This window comes from Cibotium barometz, chromosome 17 (assembly GCF_041138505.1).
Source record: "Cibotium barometz isolate CiBa-2024 chromosome 17, ASM4113850v1, whole genome shotgun sequence".
In the NCBI taxonomy this organism is placed as follows: Eukaryota; Viridiplantae; Streptophyta; class Polypodiopsida; order Cyatheales; family Cibotiaceae; genus Cibotium; species Cibotium barometz.
The window spans coordinates 41,779,356-41,802,930 of NC_141062.1; the positions used below are offsets into that span (position 1 = coordinate 41,779,356).

Here is a 23,575-nt window from a genome sequence, read left to right on the forward strand (position 1 = left end):
TATGAGGATGAGGAAGAGGTAGAGTAGGAGGAAGGACCTTCACTTGCCACAACTGTGGAAAGCCAGGACACATGGCAAGAGGCTACGTTAGAAAACGAAGTGGAGAAGGAACGACATCGGCAAACTTCATGGAGGCTCCTAAGGAAGTGGAGTCAGATCATCTTTTCTGTGTGAGAGAGAGAGAGAGAGAGAGAGAGAGAGAGAGAGAGAGAGAGAGAGAGAGAGAGAGAGAGAGAGAAACCCACAATCCAATGTAACCTGCCCCAACAGAGTAAAACCACCTCTGAGCCACCGATGATGTAGGCCATGTGGTAGATGTATGTGTAAGCACTTTAGTCAAGGTCACGGGCACTTGTAGCAGCCTTAGACACATAGAGAGAGAGAGAGTGTGTCAAGGACTATGAGTTTAGGGACTTGAGGCACTGGTCACGGACTATCAAGTAAGAGGGAAACTTGGTATAGGGTCCAGGTGTGCTAGGAGTATTCACTTGAGGGGAGGTGTTGAAATATACAAGTGAATAGGGTGTGTGTAGGAATAAGCCCTTGGCAAGAGGCTGTAAAAGAGAATTTGTAAATGTGAGAGAACCTATGAAAAGGTGAGAAGTATCTATTGGGAGAGAATAAAGGATAGCATGAGGTGATTTAGGAGGTGTGGAGATATTCTGGGAGAGGTGGAGAGAATCAAGCAAAAGAGGTGGAGTGAATCAAGGAGAAATCAGTGGGATTACATGCTTGGATGTAACTTTTGGTAAAAGTAACCCTTATTTATGTAAAGAGCAAGCCCATGCAAGAGCATGTAACTATTTTTGGTATGGGATATTTTTATGAATAAAGACCTAAATACCCAAGAAGTGGGAGGATGTCAACACTTCTTGGGGGGAGGGGATTGTTGAAGGTGATGTGTAATTCTATCTCATGTTTTTATTTTATTTTATGCTCAATCTTGTTAATTTGGTTCAATTTTATGGTTTAGCTCTTGATGTTTATTTGAGTTTTGAATCATTCTTCAAAAAGTATTTGAAGTCCCATGTCAACAATAAAGTAGAAGTGGGCAAAGGCATAGTTCAACAAATGGAGGCAAGAAGGAATTTGGTTCATGGTGTTGCACTTCCTCATAATCATGTGGGTGTTCTTGTGACTTCTTTTACAAGGAAAAAATGTGCCACATCCATTTCCAATAGAGAATGGAGTGATTTTGTATCTTCATGATGCAATGAAAAGCTTTATCATTTTTCTTATAAAATATTTGGTAAGATTTCATCATTCACTTCAATACTATAATTTTTTTACGATAAAGTTGTGAAAAGGTGATATTTTATAAATTGTGCTTAAGTATTTATACAAGAATCAAAAAATTCTTCAAATATTAAAGGATGGGAGAAAAAAACTCCGAATGCACCTATTGTGCCTCAAGAAAAAGTCAAATCAAAGACACCCAAAAGTAAGGGCCGATGATGAAGATAAAGAGTAGGTGTCTTCACCAGATGCTAAGAAAGAAGGCCTAAAAAACAATCCACCCACGAAGAAGAGGACAAGGAAGAGGAAACAAGAAAGAAGACCCCAAACAGCAAGTCTAGGAAGAGGCCACAAAGGATAATAACATGTGGATATTCACAGATGGATATGCAAATGCATAACATAAAAAAGCATACATCACATGCCACCACCTATTATATAAAGGAATGGTAGGACCTTGATCAAACGAAAGCACCATGTACACAAAAGAGAGACTTGTGGGATACAACTACATATATCACTTATCCACTGCTCCTCGACTACCCCAAGGGGACGAGTATCCAAAATATGAGAAGAAAGATATCTATAGGCATTGCCAAAAAACAAACAACAGTGGTAAGTTGTATTTTAATGATTTGTTGTATTTGTTTAATAAGACAGAAATGTTATATGGGGTTTATATCCTTATATGAAAAAAAAGCCTCATTTGTGTATATTGAATTGGACATTGTTCTTTTACGTGAAGGAAATAATGCTAAGAAGTCAGTCCACGGATCTTGGAGACAAAGGCAAAGGCAAGTTACCTTTGCATGAGGAGGAAGAGGAAGAAGATGAGGAAGATGTTGAGGATCGAGACGAAGATGAGGAAGATGTCGAGGATCGAAAAGATAAGGAAGAAGTTATTGCCAGCAAGTATGAATTAGATGAAGATAGTAAAGATGGTAAAGCCCACCATCTCCCTCTTAACACATAGCACATGGATCATAGATCCCTACTTAGGCAAGACAAAAAAATCACGTTTAATAATGTGATTCTAAGTAAGAATGATAGCTAATAAGAATGCTATGTATGCAGAGAAGTGTAGTAGGTGCGCAAAGGGATAAACCTTATATGGCTCCATTGTTGTAAGCTATGTTCATTATCGCAAAACCTTTGACACCAATCAAGTTCAAAATCCCAAGTATTTACATGCAAACTTCATCACTCGGTCTCTGATCTATAAGTACATTTTCTTAATAGTTTTCTACAATAGGAAAGAAACAAAGGAGCGAAGTCGGGGAATCATCAATTCTTGATGTAAAAGGTAATTAATTTCAATAAGCAATATCTTGATAATTGACATTTTTCCTCTAAATTTCGTGTAAGATATCTAATGTATACTATACATTCCATATGTCCCAACCTTTCATCTGCAAAATATACCCATAGACATAGAGGTAGGTGTAAGCATGTCAAACCAACCAGGTATACTTGAGAATATTTATTAATGTATAATGGATTCATATAACATATAGAAAATCCACCAACAAACATTAAGTGTTCACAGTGCAAGGCCAGTATACACTATACATTGGTAGTGAAATCGTTGCTAGGATGCTACAAAAACATCCATCTTTTAATCCATTTCGAGAAACAAACAGTAAGCTTTCTTTTGAATACACAGCATCTATTTTAATAACAATTGAGTTTTTAGCGATTACAAAGTGGGTTTTCTTTACTTTAAGACTATGGACACATGGAAAATTAAAGACGCTAGTCGGAAACCCTATGAAAATAAGACAAGCCATTAGAAATACGGAAGTAAATGAAGAATACATTAACCTCCCTGAAGCCCTTCAAGGGATTTCTGCTCTATCATAGACACCTTCATAATTCAAGAGATTGATTCAAACATATACTGCCACATGATGATTGTGAAGCTGCCACTGATGGACTCGTATTTGGTATTGATACAAATGCAAAACCTACATGAAACGAGATTGGTGATGAGTTCTTTTAAAGATAATAGATTACATCAAAAGAATATTTCACCATACTTACAAGTTACAAACTACATTGTAGAGAGCGACAAGTAGTAGTTATTTGACCTTGCATCCATTGTACTTGATGACAATGACACACTCATTGACATCTCGGTCAATGTATCAAGTGACAAACATGTGCTCCAAGGAAAATGCGAAAGCATACAAAGTAGGGTGTCTCCTCAATGTATGTTCAATACAAATTGGGGAGTATTTGTGGATCTATAGTGAGCCATAATATTTTCATGTTGTTTACATGAAAATATTTTCATTGTTTACATGCCTTAATAATGTATGCTTAATCGCATTTGTAATCACTACAACTGTGTCATTTGAGCATGCCTACAGTCGCATGTGTGTCCATTTTATAAGCCTCTCCCCTAGGAGAGCATAAATTTGAGCATCCCAAGCTAGATTATGTATATGATACTAGCCATCCTACCCTTTGAAAGAAATCAATAGATGGAAGGGTTTTACGAGGTACAACTTGAAGGAATTTAAAAGTACCCATTGTATGAATATATCGTTTGATGGCACTACATTCACACTAACATGATGATGATATTTGTAGGCAGGATGCAATGAGGTAGATAGCTGTGGACATTTATTCTAAATACCTTTGTAAGAGAAACGGATTAAATGCTTGACCTATATAATACTAGTGGTGGAGATTTTGCATAAGAGGCGCATTCAAGAAGATTATGTGTAATCTATGTAGATCCAAATGAAGTACTTAATTGAAATTCGATAGATTTTAAAATTTTGATGTTTTTTATTCCATAAGTGAAATTCCTTTTCTTTCTCTTGATCTCTCTCAAATTCATTGGTATCATAGAACACTATCCCTCTGTCTCTCTGCATGGTGTAGTAGAAAAGAAGGCAAATATAGAAAGATCATTCATAATTGTGGATGTGGTGACCCTTCTTCTTCCTTCTTTGGACGTATCAAGGAGGGAAGGGAGGGGGGTTAATAATCGTTGTCAATTCATGTGGTTTTTGTAATGATAGTATTGGTCACTCTTGGACACTCACTCTCTTTGTCCTCTTTCATGTGAAAATCATTTAAATAAATTTATTTTTGACAATAAGACATAGGTTGAACCAAAAAAAGGATATATATTTTCAACTCAATCCAAAGTACACTTTCAACTCAATCCAAAGTATGGTTCAAACCATTGGATTGAGTTGAAAGTGTATATGCTTTTTTTGGTTCAACCGATGTCTTATTGTCAAAAATAACAACATAGATAATCACTTCATAAACATATTAGAGTAATGCATAAAAATAAAAATAAACATAAAAACGCATAGCAATAAACATTATATTCTTTACTCAACACTAAAAAATAACTATGCAGCATATTCTTTACTCAACACTAAAAAATAAGCATTACCTTCTTTACTCCACACTAAAAAATAACTATCCAACGTATTAAACGATAAAAAATTAAAATATACTAAACACCCTAGCTTTCAATTGCATAAAACCAATTAACATACTTCCATATTTTTTCTCACTCTTGAAGCACTGCAAACCAAATAGTCACTAGTTGATGTGCTTCATCAATCCCTTACACAAAGGTGAACGAAGGGAAGGATGATTTTGAGTTCTATTTGAAAATGGCACCAAAAAAAAATGGAGGCACTCTTCATCTCTTCAAACTCATCTCCTATAACAAAGGCGCATCTTGATTCTGAGGATGCTTCAACCATTAATGCTACCATGATGTTAAGAGAAAGGAGGACATTAAGTTTAAAATTTGAAGCCAACATGGTGTTAAGAGAAATCAAAAGACTCAACATTGAGAGAGAAACTGGTTTGGGCAGAAATATTCAAGAAAAATTGGGGAAAACCTATAGAAACACACTCGAGGCATAAAGAGTTGATTTTAAAAAAATTCTTAAAAAATAAAACTCTAGATATCAAATTTTTAAACTTGCTGAAGTACCAAGGAGCTTAAATCCACATCTTAATGATGGAATTTATGAAGGGAGTCACATCAGCTGAGCTGTATGTTTTTTTGTTGAAATAAAAAGGTTTTTCAAATTCTTATTAAATACGAGATTACACACCACTGAAGTCAATTCATTGATTGTATAATCTTGACAATGGCTTGTGCATGATCAATCTTACATGTGTATTGGTCAATGTCATCATGATGAATAGCCACAAAAAGAAGATGCAATATTGAAGACCACCTTACCATGCCAAAAACATCAGTGAGAATTTTCAACACATTAGCCTTGGAGAGACACAAGGCAAAGATGAATGTGCTCATGTGTATTGAGGTCATCTATAGTTTGAGAATACGCTTGACTAACTAATATAAAAGCAAGTTAAAAGTGCACTGTTCTTGTATACACTAAACATCTCTCTTTTTCAAAAGAAAGGCATGTGATGCACCCTAGGTTTTGCATGCATTCTCGTCATTGCAGTCAAAGAAGATGTTTCGATTAAGCATGTGCTAGCATAGCAGGAACACTGCTACGCGTAAACTTGCAAGTCTGTTACAGCAAAATCCCAGCCTCCCAATGCCGGAGTTGGTTGAGTTTGCAGAAAAATTACATGAGCCACAAAATCGATGCACTCTTGAACAGGACATTATAAACCCCTGCCACAAAAGCTGGTTTTACATACAAAACAGCATCTGCTGTCAAATAATATATAATATGATAGAAGACAATAAAAAGTTCATTAGATGATACTCCAAGGAAGAGAGAATAAGAAGGGGGACGATAGGGCTTGACCACCACCAATCTTCACATAGCAAGCACACCTTGTCTGCCTAAGGCATGTCAATCATCATCCACATGCAAGCCCAACATCCCATTCAAAACCTTGCCATTGCCATCATCAACTGCAAGCTTCACCAAAGCTGTTTCAAGTGCAGTTTCGATGGTCTGCACTTCCGCATCTGGTTCAGGCACTTCAACATGAAATGATTTCTGTGGAGCTGGACCAATGCACTTGGAAGAAGCATAGGACTGTTGCTTGATATGGTTCCAAAGCTCTACATGAAATGCATGGGAAGAACTGTAACAATCCACCGATTCCCCATTTCTAGCACCTTTCGAGGACCCACTTTGCTTGGGTTCATGTTGACAGAAATTAGGCAAGACATTAAAATCCATGACCTGCATAGCAGGACACAACGCAAATACACATATTACTTGTCCCAAGCATAATTTTAGAAAATAACATATAATTGGCCATGCCCATTGTGTCCAGGGTAAAAAATAAGGGCCAATTTAACACGTCCAAGAGTTAATGGGCTACCTTTCAGGGTTTCATATTTTTTAAAATCACCCAAAATTATAAAAAGTTGATTCGCCAGACCTACAAAAGTATTTTATACCTTCAAGAGTTCATCTCTACCACAGCCTTGTAGTACTCTTATTTTGCGCTTTGTCCTCTCTTGCAGAAGAGGCTTCACCACCTGAAAAGACACTAAAAGTTATAGAACTCTTATTCATGTGATGTGACTGCTTAACTTACTACTCTAGCTACTAAAGTCATCCCTCACAATATTAATGCCCAAGCTCTCTCTCTTTTTTTTTTTGTTATGGTTGGTTGATTAGATTACGAAAATGTAATACAAAGCAAAGGTCGCATGACCAGCTATACAAACATGTACATAGAGCCCATCAAATCGCACACACTAAAAGGCTACATGAGGCATGCCCACTGCACGAAGAGCATGTAACCAGGGGTTGCCCGAGCTCTCTCTCTCTCTCTCTCTCTCTCTCTCTCACACACACACACACACTCCTGGGCACTACCAAACACATTGGTCCCGATCTCTCTCTCTCTCTCTCTCTCACACACACACACACTCCTGGGCACTAGCAAACACATTGGTCCCTATCCTGCTATATATGCAGATGACAGTGTGCTGATATCCAATTCGACACAGGCTACAGAAACTTAGCAGCACTACAGGCTTTTTGTGAGCAGCAGACCTCACAGTGAACCTTGGCAAGACCAAGGCCATGATCTTTAATACCTCACATCAAATAACATCCATACAACACTTCGTATCTGCATGAGACGATGTGGAAATTGTTACCTTCTACGTATTCCTGGGGTTACTTTCACTGGCCCGATTTTCACCTTGCACCCTCCAGCCAAGGCACGGCTTGCAAGGGGATATGCCACTATATCTCAACTGGAGAGAATGGGCAGACATCCAGGAGCCCAACACTAAGGGTTGGCTGTTTGATACACTATCGACACCTGCAGCAATGTATCAGGCCCTTTTTGGGGACCAAACCTTGGGGAGGAGGATTGGAGGAGGATGGAGAAAAGGCACCTGCTGATGTTTTCACACATGATTCGGAGTAGCCATCACATTGCCTCATCCCATCATTCTTGCAGCGCAGAGACATGAAAAGGTGTGGTATGCCACGATGGTTTTTTTCACATGGATTCCAGATTAACCACTTGCCACCGTTCTATTACAATCTAGATGCACCACTATTATTAGAACAGCCACATATCTCCCGTGCACCTCCTCCAAGACAAACACATACACACAAAGCATAGATATGGTGCAGCTCACCACCTAACCATAGCTCCATCCAAATCACCCCTAGACCAACACCACAAACCCGTTTTTCGCCCAAACCCCGGTGTCCCATACCACCAAAGCCCATTGTCCCGACATGTGGCTCAAGCCATGGCCAAGGACTCGCTTGGGTCTTGACCCCTAGGGACTCCTCTCTACGAGGACTGTGCATTTACTAGCCAATAACTCATTTATAGGGCTTGGTCTATGAATAAGCAAGAATGCACACTTATTGATGAATATGCCCTTACACACTGTCCCATGCCTAATGTGCCCTTAGGGCACTTCATACCTGTGTGTCCCCATCCCTAGGTACAAGCCTAGTCTCAATTAGTATGTCGGCTATGTTATGAGCCTTACGACCATAACATACTCCCTGCTTTAATTAAACTAGACCCCCCACTCATCTGATGAAGCAATAAATAACAAAAAAGCAGGGAGATTTTGTAAGAAAACACACTTTTAGCTGTGAACATGGGCTAGCTAGCGGCACTTTTTACCTTCACACATGAAGGGTTTTTTTCCCCCCTAGCTTTATTTTTGGTGTGATGTGACTTTAAGTCACTACTCTTGTATGTGTGTACTTTTATTTTTGCACCTTATCCCAAGAAAGAAACGTGCTCTCATTTCCACAACTCTGCAAGTTGATTACTCTGTGTGTACGTGTTACTGTACCTTCTGACTGCCGCCAGTACCTGCACACTTCAAAATTTAGGGCTTTTGTCAAAATCAGAGTTTTCTTCAAAAATTGAAGTACCTGCAGTTCGGGAAATTTAGGGGTTTTTGTTAAATTGAAGAGATTTCAACACTCATTAAATGATCCATTCCGTAGGTATGCAAACAAGCTAAAGATGAAACTCCATTCCAAGAAAGGCAAGCTTTCCTTCCAAATAGTGAGTTAATTGACCCAATTGAGGTTACCCTTTAGCTCAAAGCCAAATATCACCAAACAACAGGATATCCAAAACAAAGACCTTGCAGGGTATGATGATAAAGACCAGACTGAGCTTCCATGAAAGTTCGAAACTCAATCAAATTCACAAAGCTAATCCAAGTGCATTTTACAGCAGGCAGCATAGGGTCCACAGAAGATTTCTTGAAGGTGAAGGTGTCCATGTGGCAGCTCACAAAAAGGGCAAAAGATTAAAGTGCACAAGAAGGAAACTTGTGTCGTCGTTATTTTGAGTGGCAATCATGGTACACGTGCCATCTTCCGAATTCCGCCTTCACTTCCTCATTGTATGTGCATTTTCCTCTCTCTCCCTCTCTCTCTCTCTCTGCAAACCATGCACAAGGAAGCTTGACACAATTGGCAAACCTCGCTACACAAGAGCCTACACCATTGACATACATAGCTCTGTGACTCTTCTTCTGCATTTCGTAAAAAGAAGCATCAACTGCTCACGCTCAAAAAAAAACTTTCGTTGTTGTGTAGGGGTTGTGTTGCTACAGGTGCTCTTGCTTAGCTGCTATGGCAACCACCACCCACAACAGATCCTAGACGGTGTAGACTGAAAGAGAGGGGCCAACACTGTGAATGAATTCCCTTTCCCATGCGCAGCAAACATGTGCCAGTGTGCTGATTGTTTTTTTGACACGAGGGAGGGTCGACGTTTCAGAGTTGACTACGTTGCCATCGCTGAGAGTCATCTAGAGGCCCTTTGCTCTGCCAGTTCTTGCCTCTGTTACGGGTCATGTGCAACCACTTGATCAGCTTGTTGGAAATATCAAGTATTATTCATCCATTGGGATAACAAATATGCCGATGTAGAATATCCAAGTCAAATTCAATGTCGAGGCACGAGATCTTTGATGCCGAGCACACCACGGGGATGACCCACAAGAATCTCAACGCCACTTGCCCACTCTGTTGCAAGCACGTCTGCACTCTTCCCTGTCCCTGAGGCATCATGTGAAGCAATAAAGTACATCTCGCCACGGGAATATGCAACGAGACCATGGATGGACCGCTTTCGTGTGTCACTCCATCCATCTGCAATGAGTGACACTCCATTCTTTGCCCATAGCCGCTTTGTGTTCTCTGCAGCTTGCTCGACAAGGCGCTTCTCCTTGTCGAGCAATGTGGTGCGCAGAGACTCTGATGATGGGGGGGTGTAGTTTGGACCATACTCCCCAATCCTCTTCACCATAGCCTTGAAGTACTCGGATCTGATTACAAAAAGAAACAAGTGAACTTTCAAGAATGAAACTTAGAAAAATCATGTTAAGAGGGAAGAGTCAAGGCTCACCTAGCAGTATGGAAAGCAATATGGTCATGGAAGAAGAAACGAGCCACAGCTGTATCAACCTCTTCCTTCTTAGAATCCCAACTTCCCTCAAGTGTACTCTATCGCCGCGCGGGTGTGGTCATCGCAAAGGAACCTACACCATGTGGCCGTGGTGTAGATGTGGTAGATGCACCCCCTGACCCTGAAACGGACCCCTCAAGTGGTGTCACAAATGCTGCGGGATCCACAGCCACACGTGCCGGCCTTGCAGCCCTCAAAGCCTCATGCCCGGCAATGCACTCAAGAAGCTCCCTTCTCTTCTCCGATGTGATTCCCGTGCAAAATCGAACCTCATGCCCGGACTCATGCATAAGGTGGGCTCTCACTTTGTCTAACCCACTCATCCGCCTATAGGGGCAAAGCTTGCAAGACCACGGGCGTGAACCTCCTCCACTTCCAAGGCAGTTGGCATTAACCTCTTCCCACCATGACCAACCATCAGTTCTTCTAGCACCACCACAACGTGTGGAGCCGAAGGTTGCTTGTGAAGAAGATGCCATGAGAGAGGGTGAAAGTTGAGAGAGAGAGAGAGAGAGAGAGAGAGAGAGAGAGAGAGAGAGAGGCTAGAGCCTAGAGAAAGCTTGCGGGTTGAGACTCCAGAGAGAGAGAGTGAGGGAGTGGAAGAGAGCGCGAGAGAGAGTGAGAGTGGCCCGTGGGAGAGGGAGTGGGAGTGGGGGAGTGGGGCCTGGCCTTGGGCACTGGGCACTGGGAGAGAGAGAGACTCGAGAGAGAGGCTAGAGCGCTTGTTGCTTAAGCCTTAAGCTCTAGAGTGGGGCGGCTGGCCAAGAGTGAGAGAGTGGGAGAGAGAGAGAGGAGAGCACAAGCCTTATAGACTCAGGTCACGGGTGATGGCAGCCAGGCTAGCGTGAGGAAAGCAACGGGCAGCTGCCAACCACCAACGGGAGGAAAGCAATGGGCAGAAGCAACCAACAAACACACCCACAAAAAAAAAAACGACGAAAAAAATTTTGGGGGGGGAGGGGGGGAAACGGTGCCCCCCCAACCGTCCCGTTCCAGTCCCGTCCCCGACCTACGTAGCCCGTTCCGCCGTTCCCGGGACGGCGTCCCCTTGTGACGCATCTGCCCGAGGCGTCCCCTCCATCCCCAACCCGTGCCAGAACAAATCACCGATTCGGGACGACGTTTCCACGTTCCGGCCCTCTGTCCCCTCCGTCCCCTATTACTATAACTTGAAGTGCTTTTATTGTGAATCCACCAAGCATATTGGAAGGGACTACCTAAAGAACACGAAGAAGTAGAATGGTAAGGGCAAGGAGAAGTAGAAGGAGAAGGCCAATTCATATGTTGTAGCAATATCTGCAACACTTGACACCATCTAACCCCCCCTTCCGCTCCCACTAGTACCATAGTTGCTCTTCACACAACGCGGTCTAGGAGGATTTTAGTGGTCCGAATGGCATGATACGATGACGTGGCTAGGGATGATTCATGGACATCCGATGTCTATACTCTTTGATGGAGGAGCCTCGAAGACACCATCAAAGATTGTGTGGTTGAGCGGTTTAAGTTGCCTACAATGGTGGACACCAATTGCTTAGTCCTAGCCACCACCATGAGCGACAAGTGGAAGAAATCAAACCAGAGATATACCTAGATGGATCTAGGAACATGCCCAAATTCACCTTATAAGAAAGTGCAATTTATAACCTCATGGTAGTCATCCACAAGACAATAAACCATCAACTCCATCATGCATAGGATGGACTAGATACTACAACATCCCCACTAACGTCATCAGTGCCCAATAGTGGGTGTAGAACTTGGTATCAATATATGCTCCCACCCCCCACCCCCCCCCCAAACGTACACACACACACATAAGAGCATACATTCATACAAAGGTCTGTGTACTGAGTTTCTATCAAAGCTCCGGAGATGCAGGGCAGTAGACTCAACCATAATGAAGCCTACCACTAAGAGATCATAACAAATAGAAGGATTATTACAACAAAAAGGTAGTTGATGGAAGAAATTGAACCAGAAACCTTGGAAGATGCCTCAATAGCTTTTAGGGGGTTTTCTAGACTCATACATTGAAGTGTCAATTGGCAACTTTGGATCGGGTGGATATTATTCTAGACCACCCATGGTTGAATGATTATGCAAGCATGGTCTACCACGAGGAGAGCTCAAGTTGAGCTTCCACGAAGCTTTCGGTTGCTCCTTAGAGGTGCTTACGAAGTCATTACCAACTCACACCGCCCTATTGTAGTTGTAAACACCCTTCAGATGAAAAGGGTAGTGGTACGCAAGGGTGGTCATACCTATATGGTATATGTCCGAGCTATTCCGCCAAAGGATTTGGCAACAGATATACAACGCATTCTAGGCGAGCATGGACACTTGTTTAGTGGTCATTTGCACAAGAAGTAACCTCCATCCCGCCCTCAAGACCTCCACATTGATCTCATTCCTTGTGCAGAGCCCCCGTCTCTTGCCCCGTATCGATGGATAAGCCATCCTAAGCTAACGATGCTCAAGCATCTATTGGCCAAAGGTTTGGTATGTCTAAGCTCCTTACCAATTGGAGCTCAAGTCCTCTTGGTCAAGAAGGACCAGGAGCTACTCAAAGTGGTGCACGCCTTTCAAAAGGAGGGCCACTATTTGATTTGTTCAAAGTTGCGGATCCGTTCAGATCCTTGTCCCAAGTCCCGAGTAAATGTGTCGTGTCAAAGTGTCAAAAGGCAACCATTTATATGGTCAAAAGCCTTAGTCTGTGGGAGACCATGGGCACCCTTGGTGGGGACCAAAACGGAGCAAAGGTGAACCAATCATTGGGCTGATGAAGGGCGCCTATGTAAAGAGACTTTAAGGGCAAATCTTTTGAGAGCAACCCTAACTCTTGATGCCTATATAAGATCAGCCAACCAAGGGCATAAATCAGCTTGCAACCTGTGAGCTCAAGAGTCAACCCAAGCATGAAGAGGTAATCGACCCGTGAATAGCTTGCATAAGGGGAGCATAGAGATCAACATATCTAGAAGGCTGTCCAGCCAGCCTGAAACCCTAAAACGCATTAAAAAGCCCATTTCTAGAGCCAAAACGCACAGCACATAGGCAGCCTACAGCAGCCAGAAAACGTAGCATACAGGCCGGTTGGAGAACTACAGCAACAGGGTACATACAGACAGAAAACACAGCCCTAAAGGTGCCCCAAATCAGCCCCAGAACAGAGATTCCATTCAGCCCAAAACAGTCCCCAAGGTGTCTCTGTTCACTGGTTGGACATTCAGTAAGTCTCATTTGTAGCTTGCAATACATAAGCAAATACACCTGGCAACAGGTAGGGGGCCCTTGAGAGGCTGGTTGGGACCCAATTGGGCTTGCAGTGTGCAATCTCTCTCTCTCTCTCTCTCTCTCTCTCTCTCTCTCTCTCTCTCCTTTTTCATTTCTGCAAATTTCAGCAAGCACTTTAAGCAATCTCTTCTCTATTCCTTTAAAAGATTCCGCATAAGTCGCATATCACAAATTTACACACTAATGACAACTAAGGGCTACATCATGAAATGTGAGAGAGACAATAAACAAAAAAAGCGTACTTTCTATCATTGAATGAAGGGTGTATACATGAATACATAGACCTTAAAAAGGTATCTTTCTCCACAAGTTTCTCTCTTTACAAGCACAACTCCTTGCATGCCACTAACTGTGGACATTACAACTATTTTTGCCTTGCTTTCACCTTATCCTAATAACCATTCACACACTAAGGTCTAAAAACCTTCACAAGAAAATGTGTCAATGGTGAGGATTGCCATAATATACCAACAATCCCTCCGAAGCACGACATGACCAATGGCCACACCACGACACGGGCATCACAATCATTTAAGAATGGATAAAAGGAACGAGCCTCACTAGCTATACCACGTCTCAAGTATCACGTTCCACTCCTCACCCACATCTAGTCTAGGTTTATCCAAACAAAAGATAGCTACGAAAACACGGGAGTTATCGGGGGTGTTGATATTGTCATCCAAAATTATGAAGAGAACAAAGATTCCAAAGACATAACCCTCCATTGATCAGAACTCGCAGATGCGCGAAGTGAGGATGGTGATACACATAGAGTCTCCCGTTGAAGTGCATGAATACGGTGTGCACGGTAGGAAAGTGTACAAATGCCAAAGTGAAAAAAGCATACAAGAATACGTGTTGCCTTTCATAGCATGAAGGCATATTACATGAATTTCAGTATATGAATCTTCACACCCTCTAAGGCACAAGAAAACAAGGCTAAAACCAAATTACAAATTGCTGCCATATAAGCCACATTCCAACATGTCAACATAACCAATCTAAAACTGTCTCTACCAAAACGAAATGAACCTGAATACCCTAACCTTTTCATCTGTCTTGATCACCTTTAAGTACCACGTGTTGAAAGTCACCTTATCAGATGCCTAATCTGTTTGCTACTAGAGAAGCCATGTTGTCTATCAAGGCCTAACTCTTGTCTTGGTCTTGGCAACCCTTCCACTCAAACTTTGCTTCCTCGCATTGGCGACACCAACCTTCCTGAGTTTCTTTTTTTTGTTCCACTTACAACTGGTGCTCTGTAGATATGTTAGAATTGTGCATCTCAGTGTTATATTGGCTTTACCTATTTTTTGGGTATTTTTCCTATTTCTCCTATTTTCAGGAAGTCGTGAGCAGTCGACCAGCTCACTCCCTTCACTATAAAAGGGGCCTCATATAATCACTTCATGTAATTCAATCCCAAGCACAAGTTCAACACTTTCTTGCTGGCTATTGCCATTGTAAAGCTTCATGCTATTATAAAAGGTGGTCTTGTGCACAAGCTCTCTCTCCTTTGCTCCCTCTTCTCTCTTGTTTTGTCTATGCTTCCGCTTGTGCATACTTCAACATGGTATCAATTGCTTAGGATTTTGGCTGCCCACATCTGCGATTTTGCTCCTTCTATGCTGGCTGCATCTCCTTCTCAATTGGTTGCGTTTCTGGCTACTGAAGGCGGCTGTTTTCTCCTTCCATCTGCTGTGTTTTCTGCAGCACCAAACAGTGGCTGTGTTTTCTTCTCCCCGTGCTCTTCCTCATTAGCGTTTCACTCACCGCTGTTGCTTCGTGCCAAGCATCATCGGCAAGCTTCTTGGTGCTGTTTTTCAGCATTTATCGTGGTGAAAGGGCTGTTTTCTCTGTTTTTACAGCGTGGACTGCAGTGGAAGGTGTTCCCTCGCATGTAGTGCATCCCGACAAGCGGCCCCGACATCTCTACTTCTTCCCCAGCCTCCCCTCCCTCCAGTTGGGTGTTTGTCGGTGAGTTTTGGAGGACTGTTTTGCTGCTGTCCAGCCTCTTTCTCTCTCAGACTTGAGAGGGGACTGATTGGTCCTGGTGCCTCGCTTCATTGGAGAGTGTTCGAGAGGAGTCTTGGGAGTGTTGAGATTTGTGTACTTTGTTGTTGTGGATATGGCTCCCCCCTGTACGAACAAGGATGACAAATTGGACGGCACCAACTATGCACTTACTTCAGTTCAAAAGAAAGGTCAGAGTCCTTGCTTCTCATGTGGGAATAGAGGACATCTATCCAAGGATTATTTGTCCAAGAAGAAGGACAAGACCAAGGGCAAGTCTTCATCTCAGAAGAAGGGCAAAGACACAACACACGACAGTGATACAGATACTTCTAGTGCCACATCTAGGGCTCCCATGGCGCTTTCGGCTCGAGAGGACCAAGATGGTGTACTTCTCTAGTATACACGCAGTTCTCCCCATGTGCTTCCAGCCAGAGGAGGCTTGTGGGCGAGAGAGGGGGCTGATTGTAGCTCCATTACTGGCAACCGTGATTCGAAGTTCCAAGCATTGGATATCGGGCAGGACATGGTCATCTTTGGTGTAGCAAAGATCATGAACTGGATCTGTTCCGAGTTCATTGATCAAGGCTTTTGGGACGTGACGTGTTCACAGTCCATTGTTGGGGATTATGGGTGCGTCTACCAACAGCTCATCATCTTATTCTTGGAGTTCACTACACACTTGTGTGGGAATTCGTAGCTAAGAAAAGTTCCTTACTGTTCGTAGTGGCATTTTGTTTCGAGGAAACAGGTTGGCGGGTGCTCTCTCCCAGGTGATTCCGATATCTGCAATATTGGAGGGTCCATGGTTGCATCTTCATTAGCTTATCTACTTCAGAATCTTGCACACTATAAGCTGTAGAGGAGGTGTTAGAATTGTGCATCTCAGTATTATATTGGCTTTACCTATTTTTTGGATATTTTTCCTATTTCTCCTATTTTCAAGAAGTCGTGAGTTGGGCCGACAACTCACTCCCTTCGCTATAAAAGGGGCCTCACATAATCACTTGATATAGTTCAATCCCAAGCACAACAAGTTCAACACTTTCTTGCTGGCTATTGCCATTGTAAAGCTTCATGCTATTATAAAAGGTGATCTTGTCCACAAGCTCTCTCTCCTTTGCTCCCTCTTCTATCTCTTGTTTTGTCTATGCTTCCGCTTGTGCATACTCCAACAAGATATACTATACTAGAAGCTCTAAACTATGATTAAGAATCGACAAATTACTATCAAATCTTGTTAATAGCAAAGACGCCAAACAACTAAAACCAAATGAATACCAAAATGCAGTATGTCTTCTCATTCATAAGGCGTATTTATACAAAAGGATGGTAGGTGTTGCATGCGCGGAAGCCTTGCTGTACTGATCAACAAGAACAAGATGCTAATTAACATGATTAAGACAGAGGAGAGAAGAAGAGAGAGAGATATACATACCTAGATGAATCCAGGAACATGCCCAAATTCCCCTTTTAGGAACGTGCATGTTATATACTCATGGTAGTCAACCCACGAGACTATATAACTATCAACTCCTTTATGCATACTATGGACTAGTTGGTGTCAGGTTTTCTTTATTATATGGTACAAAAAGGTGACTTTATGTCTATACATGATCTAGGCCCTTGGTCTACCCCAAAGGGGTGACCTCTCGTGCCTTCTACATGCTTAATGCTGAATTCTACTTCTTCTACAATGACGTGAATGAATCAATAATGCAAATGATGATTTTATGCTTATATAGATGCTGAAAGTGCTGGACAGAGAACTACTGCTGCTGTCGGCCAGCCTTGGACAAATATGTTCATGAAATCCTATAATAAATGCTGCGCTTACTTCCAATGCCTGCCCACACTGCTGTCTGACTTCCAGGTGCCATGCCACCTGAGTACCTTGCTGGCTGCTGACTGATGTCTGGGGGGCTGCCGACTAGGTCCTCATGCCCTCCAATGATGTTGATGCTCATGATGATGAGGCTGATGCTGATTCTGACACTGATGATGATGATGATGCTTTATGATATGCCTTAACTGCTGTCCTAATCAGGGATTATGCTGTTCATGCTAAGGATTATGCCATGGCCCGGGCATGCACGTGACAATAAGGGCTAAGAACCGTTCACACTTGCACCCTCCTAACCCTAACCCTAAGTACAAAGAATCCACATTGGACCACCTACATTCGGAGCTCCAAACCATGATTAAAAACTGCTAATCAAAGGTTGATCAATAATGGAACACTCAAAGCTTGCCAATGAATCAGAAGCTAAAATGAGTAAAACCAAATTAACAGCAAACTGTGGCTCGTGATTCTCATTCTATAAGGGGAAGTTATTCAAAAGGGCAAGCGATAAGGATCTTTTGAACTTGCACACTTCTGATCCAAAGGACCCACATTAGTCCACTTTGTTTGGGTCCCTTTTAAGCCCTATATGTCCCCACCACGACCTCTAACCCTTCCAAGCCATCTCTAAGTACCCCAGGACTAAAAAGGTTTTACTGTCCTCACTGAATAGTGGCTAGCTACCCATACCTCCTGTGCAAGGTTCTCACACACGGTAGTTGCAACACATACAGATTGTTTATAGCAAACCCCCCCTGGCCCCTGCCCAAGCCTTCATTGAGACTGCCCCAGCTGGTTTTGGCTTCCAGAGCTGCCCAAACCTTACACTAGACCTGGCCAAGCTCCTATGCTGATATCTTGGACATTAGTTGCCATTCTAGTCCCCTTTGCTCAGATTGTTCCCGGCCTGCACATTCTCGTAGGCCTTTGCCTCCAAGCATTAGAGCCAGTCACAAGCGCACACTCACTTCGTGATTCTCATTCTAAAAGGGGAAGTTATGCAAAAGGGCAAAGGATAAGGGTCTTTTGAACTTGCACCCTTCTACGTTCTAATCCAAAGGACCCACATTACTCCACTTTGTTTGGGCCCCTTTTAAGCCCTATATGTCCCCACCATGCCTCTAACTCCTCCAAAGCCATCTCTAAGTACCCCAGGACTAAAAAGGTTTTACTGTCCTCACTGAATAGTGGCTACTTACCTATGCCCTCGTATGCAAGGTTCTCACACACGGTAGTTGCAATACATACAGAGTGTTTAAAGCAAGCCCCCTCTGGCCCCTGGCCCAAGCCTTCATTGAGACTGCCCCAGCTGGTTTTGGCTCCCAATGCTGCCCAAACCTTACACTACACCTGCCCAAGCCTCCTATGCTGATATCTTGGACAATAGTTGCCATTCTAGTCCCCTTTGCTCAGATTGTTCCCACCCTGCACATTCTCGTAGGCCTTTGCCTCCAAACATTAGACCCTGTCACACTCACTTCTACCCTAAAGCATCCCCACTTATCTGATCACTCGGTTACCCCATCCTCTTATGGATTAGGACTCATTATGGTCTCTTTCATGTTATCTACCCTGTGTGTAGCCTCCATAGTCATGGCACATGCACATGCACATGCACATGAGAAGCATGTATAACTGCTAGCTGCTTCGCAATTTAGTAAAGAGAACTTTCTACAAGTGATTTCTAGTTCAACTGGATATATCCATCTCAGCAGAAATGAATGCACACCTTGCAAGTTACATGAGTATTAAACGACTTCATGTACCTTCCAACAAGCTGAAAAAATGTATGGAGCATTGACTATGTAATAGATATCAGTCTTTTCCGGGTAATTCAAGTCATCAACAGTTGATATGATGGTCAGTATCTGCACCCAAAAAACAAAACTATCAAAAACAGCATACAAATCACAAGGCAACCATGGTCTGATAAGGAGTAGACAACCTTAACACAAGGAGAATGTCAGGTATTTCATAAGATACCAAATTAGTTTTAAAGAGGGGATGAGAAAAGCAAAGGTATTGAAACAAACCTTCAAGCGATTCAGGGCAGATAGTTTGAGGTTGCTCATGTCAAGTATCTTTAGACATGTCCCGATGTACCGACCCATCCTCCTGCTTGATTCAGGCTGAACATGCACGTCGGCAACAGCCATAGACTTTAGATTCCATTTATATTGGGCAGTACGTTTTCAAGCCAAGCCAAAACATACATCATCAACACTCAGAGATACAGCAAAAAAGTACGCCGATGGTGTTCACAAATACAATCAAGCCAACATCCTGTGTCGTCACCAGCCAAAGGAACCCACTCATTCACATTCAATGCTAGATGCTAGCACCTAGCTTGTGACACACCCCACCCTCCTGAGAGTGTTCAGATGTATCAGACAAGTTTCAAGCATAAAGACCTTGAGAGTAGGCAAAGATTACCACTTTAAGGAATGGGCAGCCCAACGACAAAACATTTGCAGCGTTTTTCACACTGCAGGCTGTTCCAGACCCCGGGCACCTTTCAGGGTTATTCACACCTTAGAATAGGTAGGCCATACAGGTCAGGACAAGGCACAGGCAGCCACACAGCCACGTGGATGGTGTCTGGGCTAAAAAAGGCAGGTATGCATAGGGGTCAGGCTGGTCGTGGGCAGGCCGACCTGCAACTATGCAATTAGGGACATCTCCTTCACTCTTTCTATTGAGCCCCCTCCAGTCACCTCTACATGCTTTCTCAAAACCATTAAAAAATTCATACATGCAGTGCAGACATCTCCCCTGCACATCAAATGGGTGGGGGTTGGAATAGGGACGGCAGACAAGTGAGATCTCCCCTTTTGCCAGGTAAGGGTTTGGTACATAGAGCCTCTTAAAACCATGCCTGCAATTTTAAACAACTGTGACCTAATCAATTCTACACAATCCACTGAAAAGCCTGGGGGGGTTACACTTACAAGGAGGACTCGATCACGATACTCATTAATTTGAATGTGTGACTGCACATATTTATCTGCCTGTATTAAAAATTGAGAGCAAGACCTGTAAGAATTAGCCTATAGGATTTCTGTATCCTAAGCAGCCTTGTAGTTGTGCAAAGGGAAGACTAATTTTACCAAGGATTATTTAACAATGTATGCTTAAAAGAAGTGTAGCATACTCCAAGACATGCAGAGAAATCTTACAGGGGCTTTGTCGTAGCCACTCAGTCCAACTCCAATTGCAAATACAGGGCGACCCTGCACAAAGGTCCCATGACAAGTTGATGGGAGTATGATATACATACATGCATGCATCCACACACACACACATGTATATACATAAATGGAGAGAGAGAGAGAGACACACACACACACACACACACACAAATAATATACACAACATAAATGTACCAAAATACAAGCATCCTGCATATATTTTTGAGTGCTGCCTCAACCTATGAAGCTAATACAAACCTGCTTGCAATAGCCGGTCACTCCAATAAGCTGTGAATCCCGTATAGCATCATACGTCTCTTTTGGTTCGATCAGTTTCTGCAGCAGCAAAAATTCAGTATGCAGCCAAACTATTCTCAACATTGCAAAATATTATTCAAAATATGTAGAAGAAACCTAAGAAGAGGCCAGATGTGGGTGTGTGGGGATGTGTTTGCAAACATGCACGTGGTGTGCGCGCATGCGTAAGTGTGAATGTATAGATACCTTCATAAGGTCAGAAAAATCTGAACTTACTAATTGAGAGATTTGAGAAAGAAATAATAGTGAAGAAGGACAAAGACACAAAAAAAAAGCATTTGAAAGATCGAAAATAATAACAAACCTGGCTACTAAGGAGAAGAAATCAAAAGATAATATCAAACGAAGACTTTTAATTAAGACATTAGCCAAAAAAAACAAAAACAAACAAACAAACAAAACAATTACATAAATGAAAGAAACTTTAAAAATTAAAAAATCAAAAACACACACACACACACACACAAAGCATACACACACCTTCTTCTTAATAAGAACTTAAACCTTTTGGGCAGAGATACTAAACAACAACACAAAATAGCAATACAGAGAATTGTAAACTCTAGACCTAAAGCACTTAAGAGCCAAAACCAAACAATAAGCTAAACTTTAAAACAGACTTCGACTCAAAAGTGCAACCATTAACTCCAATGTCTGTCCAAACATGAAGTGTAGGTTCATCAACTCTATCATGCATAGCATGGACAATAAGCTATGACATCACTACTCACGTCATCAGTGCCCAAGAGTAGGTCCAGGTTTGTATAAGGTTAGTCCAAAAGAACATGCTTTATAAAACCAGCGAACTGAGTTTCTATCACTCTCCGGAGGTGATGGGCATACTCAGTAAGTGTGAATGTATGTGTAAGTGTATCTGTACGTTATGTCTCCCTGTCAATGTTTGTGTCTCTATCTCTACGTGTGGGCTTATGTGTGTGTGTGTGTGTGTGTGTGTGTGTGTGTGTGTGTCCTGTATATGTCTGTTTGTGATTGTTTATGTATGTATGTACGTACATATCTTGAAAAAGTTCTTGAAATAATCATTTATAAACCAACATAAGAGCTTACCGAAAGGATGTTGTCAATGTCACTATTTATCCTCCAATGCAGGCAATCCAAAACCTGTGGATGAAATAAAAACAGCCTTTTCATTAGTTCCTGTTGACTTGAAAAGGCATTTAACCTCCCAGAACAATTACGTCCGAGGAATTAAACGCATTGGAAGGTTTAGATTACCATCTTAAAAGCCTTTGAGACATGACTTTCGCGTGCTTTCAAGAACCTCTCTAGAGTTTCTTCAGGGTACCCCCGGTGCAAATTCTGGTACAAAAGAAAAACTCAGAAAAAAATACCAATATAAGAGTTGGGAAAAAGTCTAAAATGAGAAAAAATTTAAGAGATGAAAAGAAACCTTGAGAAATCCTATACATACATACATACGTGTGTGTGTGTGTGTGTGTGTGTGTGTGTCATTTGATGAAAAAGAGCCAAATGGCCATTCTTACCTTGAAAGCTATGGCTAGCTGCTTGTCCTCTGCAGCCGCTGTCAGCCAGAAAAGAACGATGTTATGTTGCAAACAGATCGGAGAATGGCAAAAAAGGAAAGTACTGAAGAAAGACAGTTTAGAGAAAAAAGCAAAACTACCTTGATCAATGAGGTCTCTAAGCTGCCTGATTAAAGAGGTAGACACAGTTTCCATGGCTGCTATAGCTATGGAGATTGGTCTAAAAAATCAGGGTTTTTGAGTGATTAGGGTTTGAAGAAGACCAGTTTACAGTGGGGCTAATCGATGGGTGCAGATCGCTCTAAAATGCGCATTGCTGTTGGCAAAGATCGATTTGCACACGATTCAGTAGTCTGCACCTGCAATCGCTTTTGCATAAAATCCGGTGATGGAGAGGAAAGCAGAAAATAGAGAACACTTTGCTTGTAATGCTGGACCTGTCAAAGCTTTCAAAAATGGCAAAGGTCCAGAAGCTTGAGAGACACAACAATGGGGAAAAAATGATCTGTCCGTGGTTTTCGTTGACCTCTCAACGTGAGACACTAGTAGGACTTTTCACGCCAAACGATCCGCCATAGCCAGAAAGCTCAGTGCTCCAAATGAATGGCAAATTGATATCAGAAATTTCTGATGCACGGGTTGAATCAAAATGTACACACAGTGAGTTAGGGCTGCCTTCGCTATAGCTAGGGAGCTCCAGGGATCCAGAAAAACAGAAGAAACAAAGCCGTTGAAATGTGTCAGAATATGAGAACGTCTGCTGCGCACAGAGAGAATTAGGGTTTCGATCTCATACTACGCAGAGGAAGACAGAGAAAAAATTTGGGTTCCACGGGGCGGGGGGGAAATAAAACGCTTCACCATAGCCGGGAAGCTTGGGAGAAGGAGACGAAGCGCACACAAAGGGTTGCAGGGGTTCTGGCCAATAAAAATTCAATAAAATAAAGTAAATTTCGCTTTTTAAATTGGGATAAATAATTAAATACCTTTCCGTAAATACGTAAATTGCACTTTTTTAATTGGAATAAATACGTAACCCCCCTGTAGACGCCCACCCCAAAATTCTTCTTCCTTATTATAGACCTATCTATGTACCTAACCTTTTGCTTTCAATTTAATCTGCACACAACTATTCATGGATAGAGAAAAAAAATCACATGGATCTATTCATTAACTATTCACTCAACTTTTGTAGCAACAGCACAAATCGTGGCCTCCTAGTCTCTTCACATCCTCGTAGAAAGAATCTTCACCAAGGATGGGCTCGTTTGCTTTTCTGC

At 42.2% G+C, this 23,575-nt stretch overlaps 1 protein-coding gene across 1 annotated transcript; it reads right to left on the minus strand.

Moving 5' to 3' along the window:
* Positions 1–5,690: 5,690 nt before the first annotated feature.
* LOC147630010 (SEC14 cytosolic factor-like) lies at positions 5,691–23,349 on the minus strand. Its single transcript, XM_086811585.1, has 11 exons — positions 22,436–23,349; positions 22,296–22,333; positions 22,027–22,110; positions 21,859–21,912; positions 20,731–20,808; positions 20,461–20,514; positions 20,233–20,292; positions 19,318–19,413; positions 19,051–19,152; positions 6,614–6,694; positions 5,691–6,392 (listed from the first exon to the last, which is right to left on the minus strand). Exons 1-11 carry the CDS (start codon positions 22,488–22,490, stop codon positions 6,054–6,056), a joined length of 1,041 nt encoding a protein of 346 aa, XP_086667711.1. The 5' UTR covers positions 22,491–23,349; the 3' UTR covers positions 5,691–6,053.
* Between the last annotated feature and the right edge of the window lie 226 nt (positions 23,350–23,575).